This window comes from Bactrocera latifrons, unplaced genomic scaffold (genome assembly GCF_001853355.1).
Source record: "Bactrocera latifrons isolate USDA-ARS-PBARC rearing strain unplaced genomic scaffold, ASM185335v1 scaffold_39, whole genome shotgun sequence".
Lineage (NCBI taxonomy): Eukaryota > Metazoa > Arthropoda > Insecta > Diptera > Tephritidae > Bactrocera > Bactrocera latifrons.
The window spans coordinates 1,646,280-1,670,454 of NW_017537034.1; the positions used below are offsets into that span (position 1 = coordinate 1,646,280).

Consider the following 24,175-nt stretch of genomic DNA (forward strand, 5'->3'; position numbering starts at 1 on the left):
AATTCAATCTGATCCTATTAATCTGTCTTATGCCAATAACCCGAAGTTTTCTATAACTCGAACTCTTAAATTGGCCCTAGAAGTCAAATTTCATACAAATTTCCTTCATAACTCGAAGTCTCTGTTACTCGACATTTTTTGGTGAATTATGATGATATGAGTTAGAGAAGTACAACTGTAATTGTACTCATATGAAAATAACATATATTTTTTTTAAATAAATTTAAAATACATATAGTATGTGCATATGTATTTTTATATACACCATTCTTTTAATAGTATCATTTATAAAAATAGCTGATGAAATAAAAATTGTACATACATATACATATGTACATATGAAGGTGCTTCCCATTTGATTATTGATTATTGACGAAGTCTCTCGAAGTGTCTGCATCGTGTTCTCGTACTTCAGTTTGTTCGGTGTGCTACCAATTTTGTTGGTATTTTGAACGAGTGTTGGGAGATTGGGTGTTTTGAGATTTTAAGCTCTTACTTATAGAAATACATTCATATATATAAACATATTAGTGTACATGTCACTCCACTCCCTGAGGGTGGTTTATTGTTTCATTGGTTAGTGGTTTTATTTGATTTATTCGTTTGTTGTTGCTGTTATTGAACTCCCCATAGCATGCGATATTAACATTGTTTGCCTGTGAATTTATAACCAAGCACATTGTATGTAAAGTGTATCGCTTTCGGATTATATACACAGAAATGTTAACTATTGAGTTGGGTGTGTTGTATGTACATATATATATATACGTCTTTGTTATGCAGTAAATTGTGTGTTAAATATTTGCCATATATTTGAGAGGGGTATACTTTGCTTAAATTGTATTTGTGTAAGTATATATATGTATTAATGCATATATCTAGCTAATAATCTATATTTGATTGATATATACATATGTACATATATATTTTCTCTTCCAACCGCTTGAAAAATATTATAATACGTATTTCCATATGTAAATATACATACGTTACATACAACACCGGCCGTCCATGCAGGCAATTGAATAGGACGCAAGAATTTTAGGGCGACATTTTGACTAATTTTCTTTACATACATATGTACATATTTTTACACCAAAATGTTTGCCCTAACAAGAAGGATTCAACATAAAAAAACTGTTAATTTTCGATTTAAACCGTAGCCAAATTATAATTCTTTTCCCATGTGCCTATATAACATGGCATTTTTTGATATTTTGCATTAACCAAGTAAAATTATAATTAAAAAAAAAATGATATTCTAATAAATTCAAAAGTTATACGCAAACAAAGTTAAACATGTGTACTGTATTCATATAGTACATACTCAAAACCGATAACTTCTTTTAGGGCCAAACTTGGAACTTCACGGGACGATCGCAAAAAAAAAAAAAAAAAAATTGGTAAATCACGGACACCCTAATACTTATATATGTATTTTATATGTACCTATATACGTGCATATGTTTCTATGTGTATCTACCCATGCATGTAACTTAATACATGCTAGCAATAAAACTACAACTTGGCAAATTTATCATTTTACTACCAAGTATATATGTATACATAGTATGTACATACATACTTTCGGTATAATTAATACTTTTTATTTATTATATATTTTTCACATAACATATGTTTCTCTTTTTTGTTTGTTTGTATAGTTAGTAGTTAGTAACTTCGTTCATTAAACGTATTTATAAATATTTGTATAAACAAATGAGGTCTTTTTGTATGATTTTATTTTTTATTCAGATGTTTAACAATTTTATTGGATATATGTATATACTTTTGATCTCTAATGCATGGTAAAATTTGTAAATAATACTGTATAGGGAGATGTTTAGCTGTATTAAGTATTTTTACAATATATTCACATGCAAGCAGTTGTATAAGAATGCAATTCTACATTACATTATTTTAAAATTTAAATTAAAAGTTATTGGGTTTTAAACTATTTTGACTTTAATTCGATATTTTAAGATTGTTAATGACACATAAAAAATATAAACAAAATTGTGTTTTTAATGTTAATGATACCCCCCTAGTTAATAAAACGGCAATTAAATTTTTTAAACACACTGCCGATTCGTATACATTTTTAATTGAGGTTAGGTCTTCATGCAACAAACATACATACGAATTTCACACATAACCATATGGAAAATAAACCACATCCATACTTTGGTTTCTACGCCAATTAAGAAGATACTTTAGCTTTCAAAAATAGTTTTTGTATATTCAAAAATTATTTTAATTATAGTCAAAGGTAAATATACGTATAAGTTAGTTAGTTAAAAGTTTTTTATATTATTTTTCGCCATAACTAAACGTAATTTTTAGTGAAACACATTGTAGTGCTTCCGATGATATTTTGTATAGCAGTAACTTGTAAAGTTCAATAGAAAGAGTAAATATGAAACCACACGCTTTGCAAACACTTACCAGCTTTTTTAGGTAGCTTTTATGATTATTACGAATTACGTATTTTTAGAAAAAATTTAATATAGAAACGCCGACAGTTTCACAACCTGTTAACCTTCCTCGACGCTAAAATTTAAATTTTTTTTTGCCTTGCCATCGCCGCTAAAAATTTGGAAATAGTTTTGTTTTTTGACCTCCCTTCGACACCAAGAATTCGAAAATATTATTATTCGTTTTTTTTTTTGATAAATAATAGTTTTTCGCAACTGTTAAATTTTTTTCACATAATTTTCTTTTATTTAAATACTTTTCATGTTTTTTTTTGTATTTTTTACTCAATTGTAACGTTTCTAATTGCTATTGTTGTAATTTGTGTTCATCATTTTCATCTCATTGTTATTATTATTATTTAATATTCTTTTGTTTAACTCATCTTTTACGCTTTTCTTTTCATTACGCTTAAGTTGTTTATATTTATATATATGTATATATATATATATATATTTATATATTAAAATGATAATATATGTAAGACTTAAGTGTAAAGGAAAAAATTATGCAGTTTGTGGGTTTTTTCGCCTTTTGTTGTTCATCATCATCATTCTCTTATTTTTTTATAAAAAAAATTACACGTAATACAATTAAAATAAAATAAGAAATTAAAAGTATTTCTTAACATAATAATTATATACTTCTTTCTTCATCATTTTTGTTTCTTTGTTTGTGTTATTACATTTTTTTGTTTTGCAGTTTTTTAAGTTTTCTTGCATTTTTTATATTTTTTTTTATATTTAATTTAAATGGTTTTGACTACTATATTATTATTACGCCTGATCATCTGAGCCGGAGCCGTCGTCGTTCTCGTCGTCATCATCTGTAATAGAAAAATGATTGTATTAGTGAAATTATAAATTATATATTATAACCAATTAGTTTTGATAAATGTTTTTATAATTGAAAAAAAATTTTAACGAATTTTTGTCGAAAAAAAAATACATTTTTGTTGAAAACAAAAGCATACATATGTATGTTAATGACTTGAAATATGTGAAAAATAGTTAACATTAACATTTTTAATAAATATTTAACACTTTTCAGACACCTACCGTCGCATTCGAGGTCTTCCTCCTCACCATCGTAGGGGATATCATATTCGTCACTTTCAATTTCACTATCACCCTCGGTGATCTCTTCTAAAATCTCTTCATCATCTGAATCAACATCAGCGGCCTTTTCTTTTTTGGCCTTCTTTGATTCAGCGGATTTCGCCTGGAAAAAATAAAGATGTGTGAGCATAAAAATGGTTAGGTCAATTCATAGAATAAATTTATTATTTAATATTTTTCTGAGTCCACAATCAGGAGCACGAGACGGCTAAAAAATCATAAGAAACTTTTTAACCAGACATATGGAACTTAAAAAACAAATACATATTTTGGTTCTAATTTTTTCGCCTTACTGATCATTTAAAGGCCTAGGAAATATGATGGATTCATGCCAAAATATATTGGAGAGTGAAACGGCCCATATGAAATGCCAAAAGTATTAATATGAATAAATTAGAAAATATAAAACGCTATACGCTTACTAAAAATCGCGCAGTCATTTTAAAATTTAGATGACTAAATGATAAAAATTCATGAATTACTCGTTGAATCATCTCAAACGTCAACCACCAACCACACCGTCGCCGCTGGCAAACTGTTCCCACTTCAGCACCTGCATGAGGGTGGTCGTTAACCCTCCATAATACGTGGTCAAATGAAAATCTAAAGAAAAAATAACAAATAACATTTAACGACGCTACTGGGTACGTAAATATGTAAGTAAGTCAGCAAGCCAAGTGAAGCAAGCCGCCGTTCTACACAAGCGACAAGCTGCAAAGTAAACTGTACTTGACGCAAAGTGAATTAATAACGTCAGCGCTGTCAGCGTCCAACAACTGCTGTAAGTGGTGCGGTACGTCCGCTGTTATAACATCTAACGTCGGAAACGCCGAAGTGAACAGACGTAAACGTAAGCATACCGAACGCTGTACAATAAGTCATTTGAAAAACCGCTTGCTCAATATGCAGCTGTCGACTCCGGGTACTTATTTTTTTTATTTCAGTTCACCGAAATTTGTTTGCAGTGTATTTATGGCAGAGAGAGAGAGCGAGCAAGAACAATAAGTTGTGAGCATTGCTACAACGTATCGGTTGCAACTTTTTCTCATGGGAGCAACAGACATGTGTTCGCAAAAATATAATTGCTTTTAGTACAGCAGCGTGGGTACGCGGAATGAGCAAAGGCGGGGAAATGTCCGACAAACTTATACAAAAATACAATACAAATGAATTCGCTTCACTTCGGCAGCGCTAACGATGAACAGGGGAAAGGCGGCCGGCACATTTCAGATGTTCACACGCATGCTAGTAAATTGCTGCGCATTCTTGTTGGCTACAAAGTCACTGCGCTCTCACAGTGAGTACATAGTACGAATTAGACTATCTGTCATATATATGTACGTATGTATGTAGAAAAAGGCAATAATGAAATGTAGAATAACCCACAAAAAGAGAAAGAACGACTAAGGAAAACAACAAATGATGAGTACAATGAACGCAAATCGTCGCAAGGTAGCCAGACGGACGTAGTTAAAAAGGGGGGCGACAAATATGGAATATGCTAGACGTACCCTGAATGAGCAGAATGGCTATAGTGCGCCGGTTCACATAATCGATGTTTTTCGAACGTGCGTATGCATACGGAAGCGTGATAATTTTTTGTATGTTTAGTAAAGCATAGCGCAAAATGGCACAATTACAAAACACAATTGGAAAGCGTACAAGCCCACATGCATACATAGAAAAAAGCACTTTACATGAAGCAGCTTTCAAACGTCATTTCCATTGTTCGTCGGCGCTGGGGGAAAACGTGTATAGATTAATGATAATGAGGAAAAAATACGTTGATCACGATGGTTTCCAACTGTACAAATACTTTTCAAAAACGATGTTTACTAATGTAATAAACTCAGAATTTATTACTGGAGATCTATTACAATGTTGAGAATAGAAAAGTTGTGCGAGTAAGGGGGGGGGAAAGAGCGCAGCAAATAACACGAGAGCAACAACACAATTATTTTAGAGAGCATTAGGAATTTTATATCTTCATACCAGATTTTGGCGGTACGCATTCGTTTGCTTTCAGTTTTTAATTATTTGGCAGCATATTTTTTAGTACATATTTCTATGGAAATTTAGAGAGTACGAAAATATGACCTTGAAAGAGCGTAAACCTGTTTCATCAATGAGTTGATTAAGTTGTTAAAAGCCTGAAGCTAGTTTCAAAAGTTGGAATATATACAAATTCATGTTGTCACCCGTTTAAAAATGGTCTCAATTGATTGAACTATTTATTGGGATTGAGGATTGAAAAGTTAGTATTGCTAGCGACAATTATATGTATATAGGAAACAAAATTAGCTAGAATAAAAAAATTCATGATTTTGAAAAGTATTTAGTGATTTTCGCGCTACGATCATACCGCAGTTAAGGCAAATAATATATTTATATCAATTATACATTCCCGCCTACAAAATTCAAGCATTTACTAATAATTTTGCATTTTCTATACTCTTTCAACTAATTTCAGTCCAGTTGATTGCCTGTCGTTAATGATTCATTAGTCGATTTCAATCATGCTGTAGTTACATTTTTTATGTCTTCGCCAGCAGCAAAGCAGCATGTGGGAAATACATACATATTTTTGCAATTGTAAGAAATTCTGGTATTGGAAATACACATATAATGCAAAGGAAAAGCTGCAAAAGCTTAACAGGCAGCAATCAAAAGTCTCACAAAGCGTTAATAACAACCTAACCCACAAACAGCAGTCGCGCTCAACAATATTAAGTTGGAAGAGAAATAAAGGAAAAAAAACAAAAAAAAAAAACCGGCGTGCCATATAATCAAAGGAGAGCTGTCACTTTTCACCGCTAGCGACAAAACAAATACATAAACAAGTGTGCGAAAGAGGCAACTGCGCTAACGTACAGTGGCTAAGTACATAAATATAGCTGGTATATGTATAACAGGTTTGTTTTTATTTTGCATGGAATTCCATCTATGTATCTTCTTGTGCGCTTTGGTTTGTATCTGCAGCATTTTTTCATGTTGCTATCTCTACCCACCGCGTGCTCGAGCAGCTTAAGCATATACTCCGTTTTTCGCTTTTTCACATATAAACAGATACTTTGTATATATGTACATTAATGAAGTAAACAAGTGTATCTATGAAATAAATGCGAAGCACAAGCACGAGAGCGTGGCAGAGAATAAAAATACTCGCTATGCGTGCTCAGAAAATGATGAAAGGCATTACAGGTAAGTAGAAAAACACTAAAAAAAAAGAATAAGATTAGAGCGCTAACTAATAGGCTTATCAAGTACATAAATCGAAAAGAAAGAAACATGTGAGATGTCATGAAAGGTTGTTGTGGTCGTTGTGGAGTAATTATCTCAAATTTATATTGATTTTGTTTCCAGTATTTTGCGGTTATAAAAATTAATACGAAAGTGATTGCATAAAAGCATTGCTCTTCAAAATAATCTAAATATTTCTTTTCAAATACATACAACAACAAAAATTTTGGTTTTAAAATAATTAATGCGAACGTGCTAATTAAATATTAAATAACATATAATTAAATTGTCAATTGTGAAAATATAATATTTATGCATGTTGTATGTGTAAGAAGCAACATAATCGGTCATAACACCGCACACCCGTTACGCCGGCCGGCAAACCTGAATACAAACTGTATTTTTGCTGCTTTTGGTAGTTACAAAAACGACACAATGCTTGTTTGTTTAGCTCAGGGGTTGTGGTGAAGGTACAGAAACGTCGAAAAAACTAATACAAGCGGTTACTTTTTAAATGCAGCAACTTTCTTTGAAATCCAGCTGCATTGTAGTAAAGAAAGTCAAAGAAAAGTAAAGAGAGTAAGCAAAGACATTTACTGTACTCAATTATAAAAGATGCGTACATGCGCCTTTCGCTCAATAACATTGTGATCACTAAAAACGGAAGTGCTCTACTCTAAGCTGGAAAATGTGGAAAAGCCTCGAAAGACACTTAAACTTAGAAAACTAAACTAATAAATTTATTTAGTTAGTGCTCAACACACGTAGATTTAATGAACTACTCCAATCCCAGTAAAGAATTTCGCACGCAAGCTTTCATCGTATATGGTTCTCATGCGCGCGTCTAACAACACGCGCTGTAATAAAAGCTACGAGAGCTTACTATATCCTGTAATGTACACTACCAACACAATGCAGAAGCAAGATAAAATAATTTCGAGCAACAAGCAGCAAAACGGAGTCGAAAGTAGGAGCAAAGGGTCACAGAAGTGCTGCAATTGCGCGCCTGAGTATATGAGGACTATTAGCTGTAGAGTCGGAGAAAATATTGATTTTTATCAGCACGCCTCCACAATATAAACTAAGCGCCGAAGCGCTATTATCGCCATTTGCTTATCAAAAATACTTTTGTGTGGTAAATAAACCTTAGCTAAGTTTATATTTAGGATTTTTGTGTTTAAGCAATAATAAATAATCAATGATTCATTTCAACAAGGCTGTATGGCACTGAAATGTTTTATGTACTAAGCATAATTGTTGCCTAGGAAAAAAAACGAGGGTGTTCAAATACCACCCAAACGACCATCATTCGACCGCTAAAACTGTAGCACATACAAATCGTCCTGCAGTTTGTCCCAAAAACCAAAAAAAAAAAAAAAAAAAAAAAAAAAAAAAAAAAAAAAAAAAAAAAAAAAAAAAAAAAGGAATGGAAAAAGGCGCAACAACAAAGGTCAAAAAGTATATGTGCGTTGGAAGGAGTCATTAAATATACAAAACATGCTTTTGACAAGCGCTGAGAGCCTACACATGTAACGACGTTACGAGAGAATGTACATATAGGAGTCGGTTGTTTTGGAGAGCATAAAATAAACATGAGAGCAGCAGTGGAATACTGATGTCAGATAAAATGCGCGCGCTTGAATTCACATGCACACACACACTGTCGTGTATATGGAAATATGTATGTAGCTCCAGGATTACATGCAATTTCCTGCCTCTGTCTGTTTTTCAGCTATTGTAATGCCAATTTGTAAAGCCAACATCATCTAAGAGCGCCAATATACGCCGCTGCTCCTGCACACGTTCGCATTTCCTTCTAGAAATTTCTAACGAATTTTTTCATTCAATTATTACACACTGTGTGAAATATTTATGTTTTATCAAACGTGTGGGAAATTATCACGCGAATTGCGGTACATGCAGGTATGTGTATAGTCAATCGAGTATGTGTGGTGAAAATGTTTTGCATTTCTCGCCTTTTATTGCGTACTATACCAGCCGCAAAGTCAGACACATGCGAGAAATATGAAAACGCTTACAGCATGAATCAGCCAATTAAGACATTAAGGTGTGGAAATTAAGAAAAATAAAACGCAATGTCTTAATTTAATGCCTGTATATGTAATAAATAATGTAATACAATATACATGTACTGTAGCAATAGCGATACCTTTGAAATTATTATAAAAGCGAATTTTATATTTAATAATAAAGAAAATGTGCGCCCGCATAGTAAAACGCCTATAATACGAAAAATTTGTGTATAACTCAAAGGCGTCCATGCGCTACACTGACTGTCTGACTGTACTGTGAAATCGTGCAATTTGCTTAAGTTTCTCAACAATTCTAGGGCAAAAATACCTCTTGAAATGCTTTTCGATAACATTTTGTTTATGTTGCAATTGCTCCATAAACGGAGCACGACAAAATAAACAGGCGCGAAAATATTAATGGTGCTACTGTCAAATCGCTTGTCAAAATCTCTTATCCTCTCTGCAACTTTCGACACCTTTTCGCCCCCCAGCGTTATCTACACAACATTTTGATTTCTCAGCATACATGTAGATATGTATGCGTGTATGGGGAGAATACATACTTGTCGGCACACTTGACGCTGCACAAGCATACGCAAGAAGTTAGCCTAGTTTACGTAGAGTTAAGGCAGCGCACAAATTTAGCACTAATTAATTTGTTACTTGGCTGAACAGAAGGTTAACAAGCGGTGGTCGCTTTAAAATACGTATATCCTTACGCATCCTGATTGTGAGCTAATTGTTTAAATAAAATATTAAAATGTATGAAAAGTACTTACTTCGGCGGGCCGTTTTGTTCCTTTCACTTGTCCCTTGACGGGTGCGGCGGCATCGTTGGCTTCCTCATCGTCACCTTTTGTCGCTGTGCCATTATCGGCGGCCGCAACTGTTTCATCGACGGCAGGCTTTTTGAGATCTTCCTTCACGGCTGCTGCCGCATCGACGGCATCGGCGGCAACTTTCTCAACAGCGACATCACCGTTATTTTGCTGTTCTGTGGCTGCTGACATTTTCTCTGATTTGTTCTGTGTAGTTTGTGTTTTTAAATATAATTAATATATTTTATATTAGTTTTTTGTAACTTATATAACTGCGTTCGCGGTTATTTTTATGTATTTTTACAAATTTATTTTATTTGCTTTATTAAACACAAGACGCGTACAATTTGCTTTGACGATCCACTCGGTACGAAGCACACAGACACACTGTTCGAGACTGTCGTTTGCGGTGTGTATTTAACTTCTGAATGTTATTTCAGCGGTACTCTGTGCTGAGCTGAGCTGTTCTGTTCGCAATACGTAGATACTTTATACGTAAATGTATCTGTATCTACAGTCGAACCACACAACCAACAACAACAAACAACAACGTATGTATCTAAATGTTCGTTGTACAGCCGAAGGCGTACGATGTGATAGAAAGAATGCGGTGGAACAGCAAGGACGAAAACAGTACGTACAAGTAATGACGACGCTTGCCTTCTCTATCGCTCTAATGTAAAAGCAGGGCGAGTGTATGGAGCAAACACTAGCTAGCGTGCTATAGGTAGGCAGATGATAGATACTTTATTATTTTATTGTTTGCTTCGGAAATGTGCACGCTGTATGGCGGCTGACGACTATACAATCAATCGGGCAGGCTGACTGGCTGGCAGTTTTCAACAGAAAAAGCGCTTAGGTAGTTAGCTCTGGCTTTTGCTGTTGTGCTGCTTGCTTGTTTTATATTGCTTATATGTATTTTATTTATTGTAAGCGTTTTTCGTTTTCTAGGTATTTTCAACCACCGAGATGTGTACTCGTTGAGCGTCAGTTTGCGACTGAAAGCGTCTGCTCCACAGCAAAGCTGATGTGTTCCCCATTGATGGGTCCGCATAATGCGTGCCCCAATGCCAGCTAAAACTTTAACGAATTTATACGCTGAAACCCTTATTTCAACCGATTTGAAAGTTATATCAATCGTTAGTGGAAAAAGTTAGCTATTTTTTGAAATAAATTAAAAAATTCTGCAAACAAACGTGCGAACGCTGGTGACACGTTTAGAGGGTTTCTTGAGTAATTCCATACAAATGCTGCTTGGGTTTCGTGAGTACAGTCGCCGCATAGTTCAATGTAGTGTCGTTTGGCGGTAAATTTGAAAATTGCTTCTATCGTTGCGCTAGCATTCCAAGGGTAGCAAGAGTGTTTGGTGCGGTGGCGGGGATTATGTTGCTTTTGGTGTGCGTCCATACGCCTAGCTGACGTTAGGTGTACATACATACAGACAGTTGTAGATACATATTTAGGTACATGCATATGTCACAATTGGTTATTTCGCTGTTCGTACCGTCGGTGACACGAACGGTGTGTCGGCGGAACTGACGCTGCGTCGAATAGTGGGCCGTTGTGGCCATGAGCCGGTATATGAATCAGTATATGGACATACACACATATATTATTTGTATGAAGCATTGCGGATTGGGTGGTGCGGTGTTTTGGGTTGGTAGAATGGCGTGCTTGTTCTTTGGTGTTGGTCTCACTATTTGTTGTGTACTCTACAAAAAGCACACAATTCAAGCACGATATTTACAGCACTGTGTTGTTCGTTTGGCTACACGGCAGCTGTAGCGTTGTTGGGGAGTCGTTGTGATGGCACTTTTGTAGATATGAAGTTATTTGCAGATTTGGTGGCACATGACAGTGGTTTGCAACGCCGGGTCGCTTCAGTTTAATGAGCAGTATTTAAGAGTAAGGAACGTCAGGAATTGTAAAGAGCATTTTAAATGTATAAAAAAGTGTTCATAATATTCAAATATTTTGCAATTTATTTATGTAGTTTATAAATATAAATTTTAATTAATTTGACAGCATTTTAAACATGATATCTGCAAAAGCACCAGGAGCCACCGCAATTTGGGAAGCGCTGCTTAGAATGATGTAGAATGATATGACCTGCCACATTTAACTAAAACCACTTTATGTCGTTTATACACGTAAGTGAGTCGAATGCACTGCAAACGACTGTAGATACATATGAACATATTTATTCACAAGTAGATATGTTTGTATGCATGTAAATATAAGAGCGCAAAAAATGTAGGAGCAGTGCTACATTCACTTGTACGCCTGCCAGAAAAGTCATTTAACTGTGATCCAATGTTAAAATATGTACTTTATGGATAATATATAAAACGGTGAGTATGTATGTATACCTTTAAGTTCATTTGTATTTAGTAGCGTATTCGCTAGGCGTCAAATATGATTGCATATTGAAAATAAAATCGAAATTGAGTACAAAGAGATGGCATCAATCGAATTCAAGTGAGCATTAAGGCGAATTGACGAAATTCTCCACTACATCGTGAGGTTATTGCTTGCGAAAGGATATTGATGTTCATTAAGCAAAAGAAGACGTTACAGTAGAGTCTTTTTAAAATAAACGCAATCCCACAACTAAAATTTTTATGAATAAATAGTAGAAAAGAGCAAGAGAAATGAATGAAAGGTCAAGTGACATAAACAGAATATGTTGGCAGCGAAGTGATAAGAGAGGATAAGGGGCAAACAGCGGAGCTATTACTTCCGGTAAATCCGGTTGAGTAAGCACAATCGCAAAGAAGGCTTTAAATGGACTGTAAATAATTTAGAAAGGAAGTGTGCTGCATTGATGTAGTACTACTCCCTACTACTATAAATCTATGTAAAACAAGAAAAAACGTAAACTTTGATTGCATCGAAGTTGTAATATTCTTCCCAAACACAAAAGATTCTCTGAAGAATTTGATTCCGATCGTTCAGTTTGTATGGCAGCTACATACATACATATATGCTATAGTTATCCGATCTGAACAATTTCTTCGATCCAGTTGTCCTTTATCGGCCGTTCCGACAAATGTGCAGCTTCTTGATTGAATAATAAAAAAAAAGTAGCGCGAAGTTGATAAATACATATATTTTGGAAATATTGCAAGTTTTGAGTGCGAAAATATAAATAATAACAAATTGTAGAATATACAACAATTGTCCGTTAAGCAGCACTGCAAAAGTCATTTGCAAAACGGAAGATCGGACTTTTTACAGCATTTTCATTGACATTCGATAGAAGATACTGTAGGAGCATGATAGAAATAAAATCAGTATGTCCGCACAGTATGATACATTGGAGGAGGTATAGACAGTGAGACCGCAGAGTCTTTTAAAATTTGTGTCAAGCGCAAGGATCCTAAATTATTTTGGACTTAACAAATAAACTCCATCTCTTAAAACCTGTTCAATTCCGACAACTTCTAAACAAACATTTTACCATATTTTTCAATTTGTTATAACTAAGACCCTAGATTTATACTTTATCTACAGTCGAGAAAATAGTTTATAATATTTTTCGAAAATTTTCATTTGTCCGAAAAAATTCGTTTGCCTTCACCGGCTTTTCGACAAATATTTTCTCATTTCGTTCATTTATCAGTTGTTTACTGTACCAATACGGGACGTTACAGCTGCCGTGGTGCAAAATAACGCCTGCATTGTTGCTTATCTAGACCGTTTTGCGTTTGTGTTTGAGACAGTTGGACAGCCATTCAAACAAAGTTGTTATTCAACGTGTGAAGGTATCCGCTTTGTAAATTATATTTTTTGGCGGTCTTTGGAGTGTAGCTACTTCACAAACATACTCCATAAGTACACATTTGTAAATACAAATAACATTCGCTTGAATGAGTAAAAGTATACTTTAAAAAATACATGACTATGAATAATTTTTGATAAGGAGTGAAAATCTTGTTAAAAATAAATTCATAAAAACAAGTATTTTGAAATGTTTTTTATCAATATGTCAAACAGTAGGTAAGCGATATGTATGAGTAGCCTACATAAAAACACCCATACACATTTACATGGCTGGGAACTCAAAATGTCCTGTACAGTTGCTTTTTAGTTACATATACATACATACATATGATATATAATGTATATAAATATCCATAGTGCATACATGTACAATATATTTATGCATACAAATGTATATTTAAAGGAGTATGTTTGTATACTTTAGCCTACGTACATACTAAGTAAAATTGTGTAGTTTATTTCGAAGTAAATTTTCCCGCCTATTTCAAAAATGGCTGAATTCGTTTGTGGTTTTACTAATTGTTATTTAAAATATTGCCATATAAGCTTATAAACGTATTTATATGTACATATGTATATAAGAATATACGTTTCTATATATGTATAAATATACATATGCATTTAGTATTACTCATTAATATTTAATTTAAATATTTTATTTTATAGTTCACACAAACAATTTCGAACTAGATATTTTTCATTTATGAGCATTCACGAGTGGCGGACAAGCATTTGTGTGTAGTTTCTATTCGGTTGCCATTTCACAGCTATTGTACCAGATCTTAACTAAATATTTTCACATACTAAGCATATTCATTACACCTGTTGTAGTCTAGAAACATTCACCTAAGTAATTTCGGTCGTCGTTTTATACATCTTGCTGTTCGCGTCGTGATCGTTATCCGTCAACACTCTAACGTTAAAGACTTTAACGACGATTTCATTGTACGCCGCAAACTACTTCGTGTTCACTATTTAAGCATCGTGTAATTTTGTTATTGTTTTAACACATCTACATAAATACATTTATAGATATTTTTTTCTAAATGATTTTTTTTTATAACCGAAAGCTTTTTGATAAGTCATAAGTTGAAATCTACATTTGGAGCACATTATTATAAGGGGGGTGTGAGAACTGGTGGGAATAACAATAAATCGTTATACAGCTGTAAATGTATGAGTGTGATTCTGTAGCAAACACAAACAATTTTGCAAATCTGTGAGCCGACACCGGCAAAAAAGAATAATACAGCAATATACATATGTATGTATGTGTATGTGCATTGCTTCGTTTATGTGCTGTTGTTTCTTTAGTTGGCAGTTTGGATTTTCTTCTTTCGGCTGTCGTAAAACAACAGCAAAATGGAGTGTACTCGTGGGTAAACAAGCATTGGTGTATTTGTGCGGCCGCGTTAGGCAAGTCAAAGTGCTGTGTTATCAGACTGTTGACTCAAGTCATTTTGTTCATTTTTTACTTTTTATTGCTAACCCTCAGACATTGATAAGGTGGACACAAAAAGCTATAAAAGCTTTAGTATATTTATATTTGTATATTTTATATAAATATACATATGTAGGAATATGCAAGCATATTTGTTTACTTGATTTGATTTGATGACATTTTTCAGGGCTTCTGGAATTGGTTTCTTAAATAACATAAATTTGTTTAGATGTACATATGTGTATAAATATGTGCAGAACTCTAAAATTATCACATTTTGTTTTTTGAGTAGTGAACACGAATGATTTGAAGACAATATGTAATACTCAACTTATAGACAATAAAAGATAGAAAAATAGAAATATTGTACCAATAGTATTTCAACAAACATTAAATTACAGAAGGCCTCTTAATATGAGCCACTTGCAGTTTTATGTTCTTAAAATTTTAACAATTGACTTTAATTTATTTTAGTGAGTATTATTATTTAGACTGATTTCAAATGATTTTTATGAGTGGAGGAACCTACTTAAGTATGTTAATATATGGTGACTTTACCGAATTAATAATTTTTGAAGAAATGATTTTTAATGTAAAAAACGAAACTGTGAGTTTAATATTAGGTAAGTATATCTACATATGTACATACATACATAACGGTAGTAAAATTTTATATTAAAAAATAATTACTTATATTTAAAAAAATATTAAATTACATATATTTGTTGAGTACAATATTATATGGTTTTCCTCTTTACTTTCTATCGGTCCTCTGCAGCATTTAATAACATAAATATTAGTATATACATATATAGTATGTAAATTTTGAGTTGTTTTTTAAACATTTATTTGGTTTAGTTACAACATATTTAGCTAACCTTACCAAAGGTAGATTATTCATATCACACATTACCTGATCAAAAGAAAAATGTAACCCAGCATTTTGCCTTCACTTTGATTTGTATTCAAGCTAGGTGTTACAGCGTGCGTCTAATGACGCCGGATGGCCAAGGGAAGTGCGCGTGCTGTACAACAAACGCTTGTGTGTGGTACAATGTGGCTTCATGTACAGTTTGATCTTGCGACAGTGATGCCAACTACGAGCAAACAAATAAATTCGTATGCACTCAGGTAAAATATAATGGAAGTGCTGAAAGCAGAGTTGCCGTGTAAATTTAAGCAGATCGAAGTGATGATTTTTTAGTGAATTTTTATTCAGTATCAAATATTAAACATTTCTAGAAATATGAATCCATGTAGACATGTAATGATCGAAAAATTAGTCAATGTGGTACGAAGGCATCATCGGGCTTTATTTCTTTCGAAATTAGCCAGGAAATATCGTTTCTTTCGATATCGATCATTATAACACGATTTTAAACACGCTTTTTTTCGAAATTCGACGAAGGATCTCTATTTCCTATAACGGGTCGTCGTCTCAAGTTTTCCGTCTAAACATGGAAAAATTGTGTGCAAAGTTTGGCGACTCGTTAATTTCGCAGTGTAAAATAGCCGCAAGATCATGCGATCCCCTCTATATTTTTTTATAAGTATGAGTGATATTAAAACAAAGGTTTACGATTTTTTTTTATTTTAACATCAAGTCAGTCTTGCTGGTAGACCCTTCATGTTTAAGGGTTTTTTGCAAATTAGAAATCTATAGTTTTACTGTTTATAATTATATTTTTATATTATATACTGCGCATATATCAATTATTTCAAACTTCCCACAAATGATGAAACTTGGCAACTCTACAGGGTAGTATACCCTGTTTTATTTTATATTTTTATTGTATATTCAAAGGCTGCTTCCTCATAAAGGGTGGTGTACGAGTAAAGAATTTCGTGGTGGCTAGGTAAGCAGATAAAGGACAGCTGCTGCCATTTAATGTGCGCACATACATACATACATATAAGCATATTAAATGTCCACCTTTAATGGCCTTGTCTTGTGCCTACGGCTTTCTTTATTATGTTAATTACTAGCACGGTGACAGAAGCATCGATATTTCGGCTCGTGTGACAAATATGTGGATTAACACTATACAAATATACATACATACATATGTACATTTACATACTATTCGAATAAACATATGTATATATGTTTGTAAATGTATAAAAATGATCGTAGTTCGACGCAAAATGAAATTCAGTAATTGATGTAAGCCTCAAATACTCATCATAGACAGCAGCAGGCTGTGAGGGGTGTCATTAATCGTCATGTAAATGTAATTATTTAGAAACGTGTGTAGGTAACTATTTTTATACACTTATGACAACATTCGATCAAATGTGGTAAATGTAGAAAATGTACCCTATATTCTAATGTGAGTTCTTACACTGTGCAACCAAAGTAAGTAGGTACAGAAAACATGCAAATACAGAATATTAATAAAAATAAGAACAAACGATTACTTCGGCTGCACCGAAGCTAGAATACTCTTCAGAGTACATTTCTTATTGCAACTAATCACATGTATAACTAAAGCTGAAAACGTAACTAGCCAACGGTTCGCATCCAACGGATAACGTTTCATAGGTCTTTCCAGCCAAGTTTTTTTTTATATAAACAACAATCAAGTCGCATTAAGGTTACTTAATTGCGAAAGTACCTCTTTAAGAAATTTTTAATATAGATTTTGATCGGACAGTTGGCAGTATTATTCTGCAATGTTCTGATCTGAACAGTTATTCTGAGATCGGTCAGTTTGTATGACAAATATATTATGTAGTGATCCGATATCGGGGATCCGACAAATTATCAGCCTCTTGGAGAGAAAAAAACCTGATGCATATTTCAAAACGATATCTCAAAAAAAAAACTTACATTATATGATTTTCGACGTTTCCCGCTGGATTTAAGAAATATTGTGGCAAACTTAATATAACAGGGTTTTCAGAGTTCAACTGCAGATCAAGTATTATAACCCTTACAACAAATTTCCGAGTATATAATAAAGTTTATCATAAAACAGAACTTTTATTGGAGTGGAAATTGAAATGAGAGAAGGAGCAACTTTACATCATCATGAAAACAAAAAAGCTGCATAATGGTGTAAGAGCTTCTGCTGCTTTTTATGATTATCGCATCCGTTATTTGAACCACTAACCTATCCACTGATAGTCAATTGGGGGTTGTTGTAGAGTATGTTTCTCGCCTGTATCTACACATCTGAAGCTGAGTATTTTTACCAAGAACTTCAGCTAAAAGCCTTAATATACCAACCGAAAAATATTGTACTTCGAAAATCTGTGGATGATGAAAACAATTGTTGATATATGATATGGTCAAAGTTGAAGCACACTATTTTCGTTAAGCCGACTAACATTAAGAAAAAGCTTTAATTTTTGAAACCAGTCCCCGTCGATCGGTAATGACAAATAAACGAACGCATTTCTGTTATAATATATAGTTATAGGTACTTTTATTTGGTGGATAACATCAACGTTCATATATAAATGGGTATATTTTAATACACACTATCACGTTGAAAATTGATGAATTGGAGAATCAGATGAGAACTGAAATCCTTTTTATTTTTAGTCGAAACCCTTTTTTTTAGTACTGCCGTTAGTTCTGCTTCTCCAGAATGGATAAGGAAGCGGAGGAAATGGGTCTGGTAGTGAACGAGGCCAAGATGAAATATCTCCGGTCATCAAACAAACAGTCGTCGCACTCGCGATTTGGCACTCACGTCACTGTTGACAGTCATAGCTTTGAAGTTGTAGATAATTTCGTCTATTTTGGAACCAATATTAACAGCAAGAACAATGTGTCGAAATCCAATACAGAATAACTGTTGTCGACAGGTGCTACTTCTGACTGAGTAGGCAATTGAGAATAAAAGTTGTCTCTCGACGAACATAAACTCTATGAGAGAGAAAGGTTTTGCGGAAGATTTATGGTCCTTTGCGCATTGGCCACGGCAAATATCACACTCGATTGAACGATGAGCTATATGTTTTATACGATGGCATTGGCATAGTTCAGCGAATTGAGAGAAAAGTTCCAGCTCTGAAAGTATTCAACACATACCCGCCGGGGCAAGCAAAGGAAGAGGAATATCTCTACTCCGGTGGAGAGATCACGTGGAGAAGGATATGGCTGCAATTGGTATCTCGAAATAGCAATAAATTGCGAAAAGAAGAAACAACTGCCGCGCTGTTGTAAATTCGACTATAACCGCGTAAGTTTTGTCGACCATAGGACATTACGGACACAATTTTCCATTACAATTTTTGTTTAAGTTTCATATATGGAGTAGTTCCGAATCAGTGCAGCAGTGGATGACTTTTGCTTTTGCGCCGAAGAAGATCGCGTTTAACTCGAAAAATATTTAATTTTTTTCTTCAGTTTGCCATGAAGTTTGTAACACCCAGAAGGAAGCGTTGGAGATCCTATAAAGTATACATATACATACATATGTACATATATAAAGGATCAGTGTGTTGAGAAAATTTCCAAAAATCGATTTTTTCTACAATACCTCTAGAAGAAAGTCTTAAATTTTAAAGTTCATCTGAGTAATAATTTCAGAGATACAGCCTTGAGAACTTGTGCACTCAAGGCTAGCTGCGCTAAGCCCTGTCTTTAAACGCGTTTTGCTCCAAACTGTGCTTTTGAAGCCCGTGGACACGATTTCTCGAAAAGTTATCGACCGATTTAGTTCGTATTGTGTACACGTTTTAGAAATAATATTATCTAGTTATTGAACAAAGCATTTTTTCTTGTTTCATTACAACTTATTTTTCTGACCAAGAAATGCGGAAAATTTTACCAAAAATGAGATTTTTTGTTCAAAGTCCGAGAAAAGAATGACAGTTTTAATTTTCCACGTTCCAAAACGAGATTTAGGTATGTACTAACAGAATATGCTTAGTTTTTTAATTTTATATGAAACAATAATAAGTTTTGCTGTCCACGGCGAGAGCACTTTTTTGAGAGACACCCAGGGAAATGCGGTCTCAACGGCGGAATTTTCAACATTTTTGTATCGAAAATTCAGGAGATATTGTTCGAATATATACCTTTGATATAACATATTATATTTTTCAAATATATGATTGCTTGTATTAAAAAAAATCGTAAAATAGCTTTATTTTGTACCTCTGAAACCCACTTAACCCCTTAACCATGTCCGTCTGTCTGTCTGTCTGTCCGCCTGTCTGTATATATACGATTTGAAATTTTCATTTTCTCTTCTAGAAGCTGCTCATTTGACGGAATTGCCGATATCGACCATTATAACATATACGTAGCTACCATACAAACTGAACGATCAGAATCTAGTGCTGGTATGGAAAACTTTTGCATTTGACAAGATATATTCAAGAAATTGGGTATAGATTAATATCTAAAGCAACAATGTAATCTCCGTAGAAATTGTACAGATCAGTTAACTATAGCATATAGCTGCCATACAAACTGAATGATCGGAATCAAATGCTTGTATGGGAAACTTCCTCATTTGACGATATATCTTCACGAAATTTGGTATGAGTTATTGTTCATAGAAATAATGTAATATCGGAAGAAACTGTTCAGATCGGCTAACGATAGCATATAGCTGCAATACAAACCGAACGATCGGAATCAAGAGCTTGTATGGAAATTTTTCGCATTTGACGTGATATCATCACGAAATTTAACATGGATTACTGCTTAATGTAATAATATAATCTACAAAAAATTTGTTCAGTTCGGATTACTGTAATATAGCTTCCATACAAACTGAACATATAGTTACTAAAAGAAATGCAAGTGTGGAGGGTATATTAGCTTCGATGCAGCTGAAGTTAACGTTTTTTCTTGTTAACTAGTAAGTAAGGGCTAAGTGCGGGTGTAACCGAGTATTTTATACATCCGCAAATTGCAAGAATCAAAGCTTGTTTTCCACACTTCATGCCTTCAGGAGTTGGCAAAACTTGAAATTGAACTCAAAAGAATCGCTATAGTTTCATACATTCTTTCTGAATTTTTAAGATTTCTTGTGAACGGGAAGATCGGAAATATTTATATTATACATACATATACATATATGGTAAGTGTTAAACCGATTTTACCCATTTTTGGCACAACTTGTAATCCGATTTCGACAACTTTTTGTATTAAATACCTTCAATACACTACTTGTGCAAAGTTGTACTCTAACAACTTTATTGATATTTGATTTGTTTATGCAGAGAAATGGTTGGTTAACGTCACATATGAAATTCGCCTAAAAGTGGCGGTGTCCAAATTTTACACCAGCCTACATAAAGCCGTTCCTTGCCATCTTAACATGGCATCGTAAAAACAACCGTTAGGTGAAGAAAACTGTTAGACTCCCTAGGAACATATTGCAAGAGCATCATACCTAGCCAATCTATCTGCACTCTGGAAAAATGGTTATTATTTTTTGTGAATTTCATAACCTATACTGTTATAAAGAACATTTAGTTTGGCCCAAATTAGAGCACAAATACATACATATTTTTATTTCATAGTAATAAAATCATCAAAACTATTAATGTTCTTCATTCATTAGCGAAACCATCGTTAAAACAGCTATCTTCACCGACCACTTCAAAAGTTCATCTGCTCTATTTACATATGTACACATAAAATACATACAAATGTACATATGTATGTGCAGATACTTAAAAATTACTTTCCGCTTCCGCTAGCTACAAGCCCCTACGGAGACAGCGGCGCATATTCTGTTCATCGCAGAAATGGTATAACGAATTAGGGAGCAAATTTGTTGTAGTTTTTGTTAATTTCAACGAAATTCTGTTGTTTTCATATGATATGGAAGTGTGCATACGAAGACCTAAACAAATTAATCGTTTTTGCAGAATGTAAGAATACTTCCTGGCATCCTTCCATCGGACGGCAAGAGGGTACAGATGGAGCTGTGGCGTGGCAAATCGGTTATTTACACAAAAAATACATACGTACTGCATATATTTAATTAAAAACATTCTGTCTGTATGCTGAAGACATATTCTTAGAACGCAAATCATGAATAAGTGAATGAGTTCTGTCCATCATCTTGCTCAACTTAAAAGAAAATAAAAAGTACTTAAAATATATATTTACATAGTATGCATTACAAACATACATATGTACAATTGGTACGTCTGTACAAGAGCTCGTTCACTTTGCTTATTGGTGTCATGGGAGAACATGAACAGAAAAAGCCACTTTTGGAATTATTAGAGAATTTTCTTTTAATGCAGGGCTGCCATGTTTTATTTATGAGAGTATTTTTCATGGCAGAAATACACACTAATAAGCAATAAATTTATTGAACTAATATTCAATTAGTTTTTTATTTCCATAAAAACTTGAATCCTGTTTTCGGTCATTTTTGTACCATAAAAAGGGACATTAGTAAAAACCCGTTACCACGACGATCGGGTTTACGTAACCGAAACGGACCTGAATTTTTATCCGGCCAAGGACTGTCCACTGGGCAGAATTTATGCGCTACAACAACAGAAACAACATAAGTAAAAAAAAAAAAAAACTATTTCATTCCCTACATGAATGAATACTCTCTAATTTATCCTGACCTGTATTAGAGCTAGATTTTCTAATCGATTTTTCGACAAATGCCAAACACAATAGAAAAACACAGGTCTATACAAAAATTTCATTAATGATTTTCCTAAATGAATGGTCTCCCGCGAGGGTTAGCATATATATTTTTTTCAAGTTTCTCAAGAGACGATTTTCGATTCTAATGACTCAAAGGAGTGGGAAGTAAAGGTATTTGAAATCTAGAACTCCTCTTTCAATAACAACATAAAATATCAGGTGCCAGAGGATCTTTTGCATGTAATTTACTAATGTCCAGTGTATCTGATTTTGTAAGAAAATTATTTGATATTAAACACTTACTGTCCCTATTTTTTCTAGACTGTGAGAAATGCACTTTATGAGCCGTACGAGTTATACGACGGGATGAAATAGTTCAGCGTATTAAGAGACAGCGGCTACGCTGTCAAGGGCATGTCGTTCAAATAGATGGTTGGAAAGACCAGGTGTAGAAGAACCTGATTACATTTGAAGTTTCCAATTGGCGAAGAGGAAAAACGATTGGCGCGCTTTTGTAAACTCAGCTATAATCATGGTAAGTTGTCCTACGCCAATAAAAAAGAACAAGAGACGTTCACTTTAGTCTGTTAGCAAGTTTAGATTCAAATGAACAATCGTAGATGGGGCTATATATGTATGTACATACATATGTATGTATATCAACAAAACACCTTGTCCTGAACTTTCGGTATAATATTTAATGAAAAGTATAGAGATTCTGGTAATCACACGCTATATACATATGTACCAAAGTTCTAAAAATTTAAATTTTTTAACATAGAATTTTCAATACATTTTCCTTTCAGCTAAATGGCATCCCTTATTTATACCTGTACATAAATTTGGTGAGAGAGTAAGGTAAACCCAATCACCATACTTTTTCACTGAATATCTTCTCTTTCCTTAGTTATTAATACTTTTCTTCTTAAGCTATATGAATATGTACATGTGCATATAAAATATAAGAAGGCTACCCCATTCGCTTTTGTTGTGGTCAATATGTACGGCATAGGATCACATACACATACACAAATACAAAGTCAGCCGACCGGCAAGTGACGCTCTCTGCTGCCAAAACATTCACGTGCAAACTCAACTGTCAAAGTACCGGAGGTTTTGACGTTTAGCAATTGGAAACGGGGGATGGCCAGATTGACATTTTAACAAAAAAGATGCAAACGGAGGAATTCTATACTGTGATCTAATTGAAAGGTGAATTTTGTTCATTTCATCTCCTTCAAAGTAATACACTTATACAGACGAATGGAAATCAGAGCCTTCTTCGATTCAGCCTTTATATCCTCAATTGAGTCAAAACGATGTCCTCGGAGTGGTCATTTGAATTTGCTGAATAGCCAGATGTTACACGAAGGTAAATCAGGCGAATGCGGTGGTTGCGTTACGACATTAGTTGAAAATGTGTATGAGATGATGCATTATCGCACTTCTTTGTTTAATAATTTAAGCCATAGTAAAAATCGTAGAATTCGCTTTTAGAGCTTCACAAAACGACGCGTAACTAAAATTACTAATGAATACTTTGACATGAAACTTATCATAGATGTCACCAACAGTAAAAAAATTATAGATTCGAAAAATACGCGAAGTATAAATTAAAAATTCACCTTGCAATTTGATCACAACATCGTTCAAAACCACTACATAATAAAAAAAAAAGAAGTTAA

General features: G+C 33.8%; 1 protein-coding gene and 1 long non-coding RNA gene across 2 annotated transcripts; one reads left to right on the forward strand and one right to left on the reverse strand.

The window, feature by feature from the left end:
* Positions 1-3,200: 3,200 nt before the first annotated feature.
* On the reverse strand, positions 3,201-10,687 carry LOC108972250 (probable DNA-directed RNA polymerase subunit delta). Its single transcript, XM_018938790.1, has 3 exons — positions 9,643-10,687; positions 3,531-3,693; positions 3,201-3,298 (listed from the first exon to the last, which is right to left on the reverse strand). The coding sequence occupies exons 1-3, from the start codon at positions 9,871-9,873 to the stop codon at positions 3,249-3,251; spliced, it is 444 nt and encodes a 147-aa protein (XP_018794335.1). The 5' UTR covers positions 9,874-10,687; the 3' UTR covers positions 3,201-3,248.
* Positions 10,688-11,657: 970 nt separating this feature from the next.
* Positions 11,658-23,335, forward strand: LOC108972257. Its single transcript, XR_001993619.1, has 3 exons — positions 11,658-11,831; positions 22,812-23,025; positions 23,297-23,335. It is a non-coding gene; the product is annotated as an uncharacterized LOC108972257 (long non-coding RNA).
* Positions 23,336-24,175: the final 840 nt, after the last annotated feature.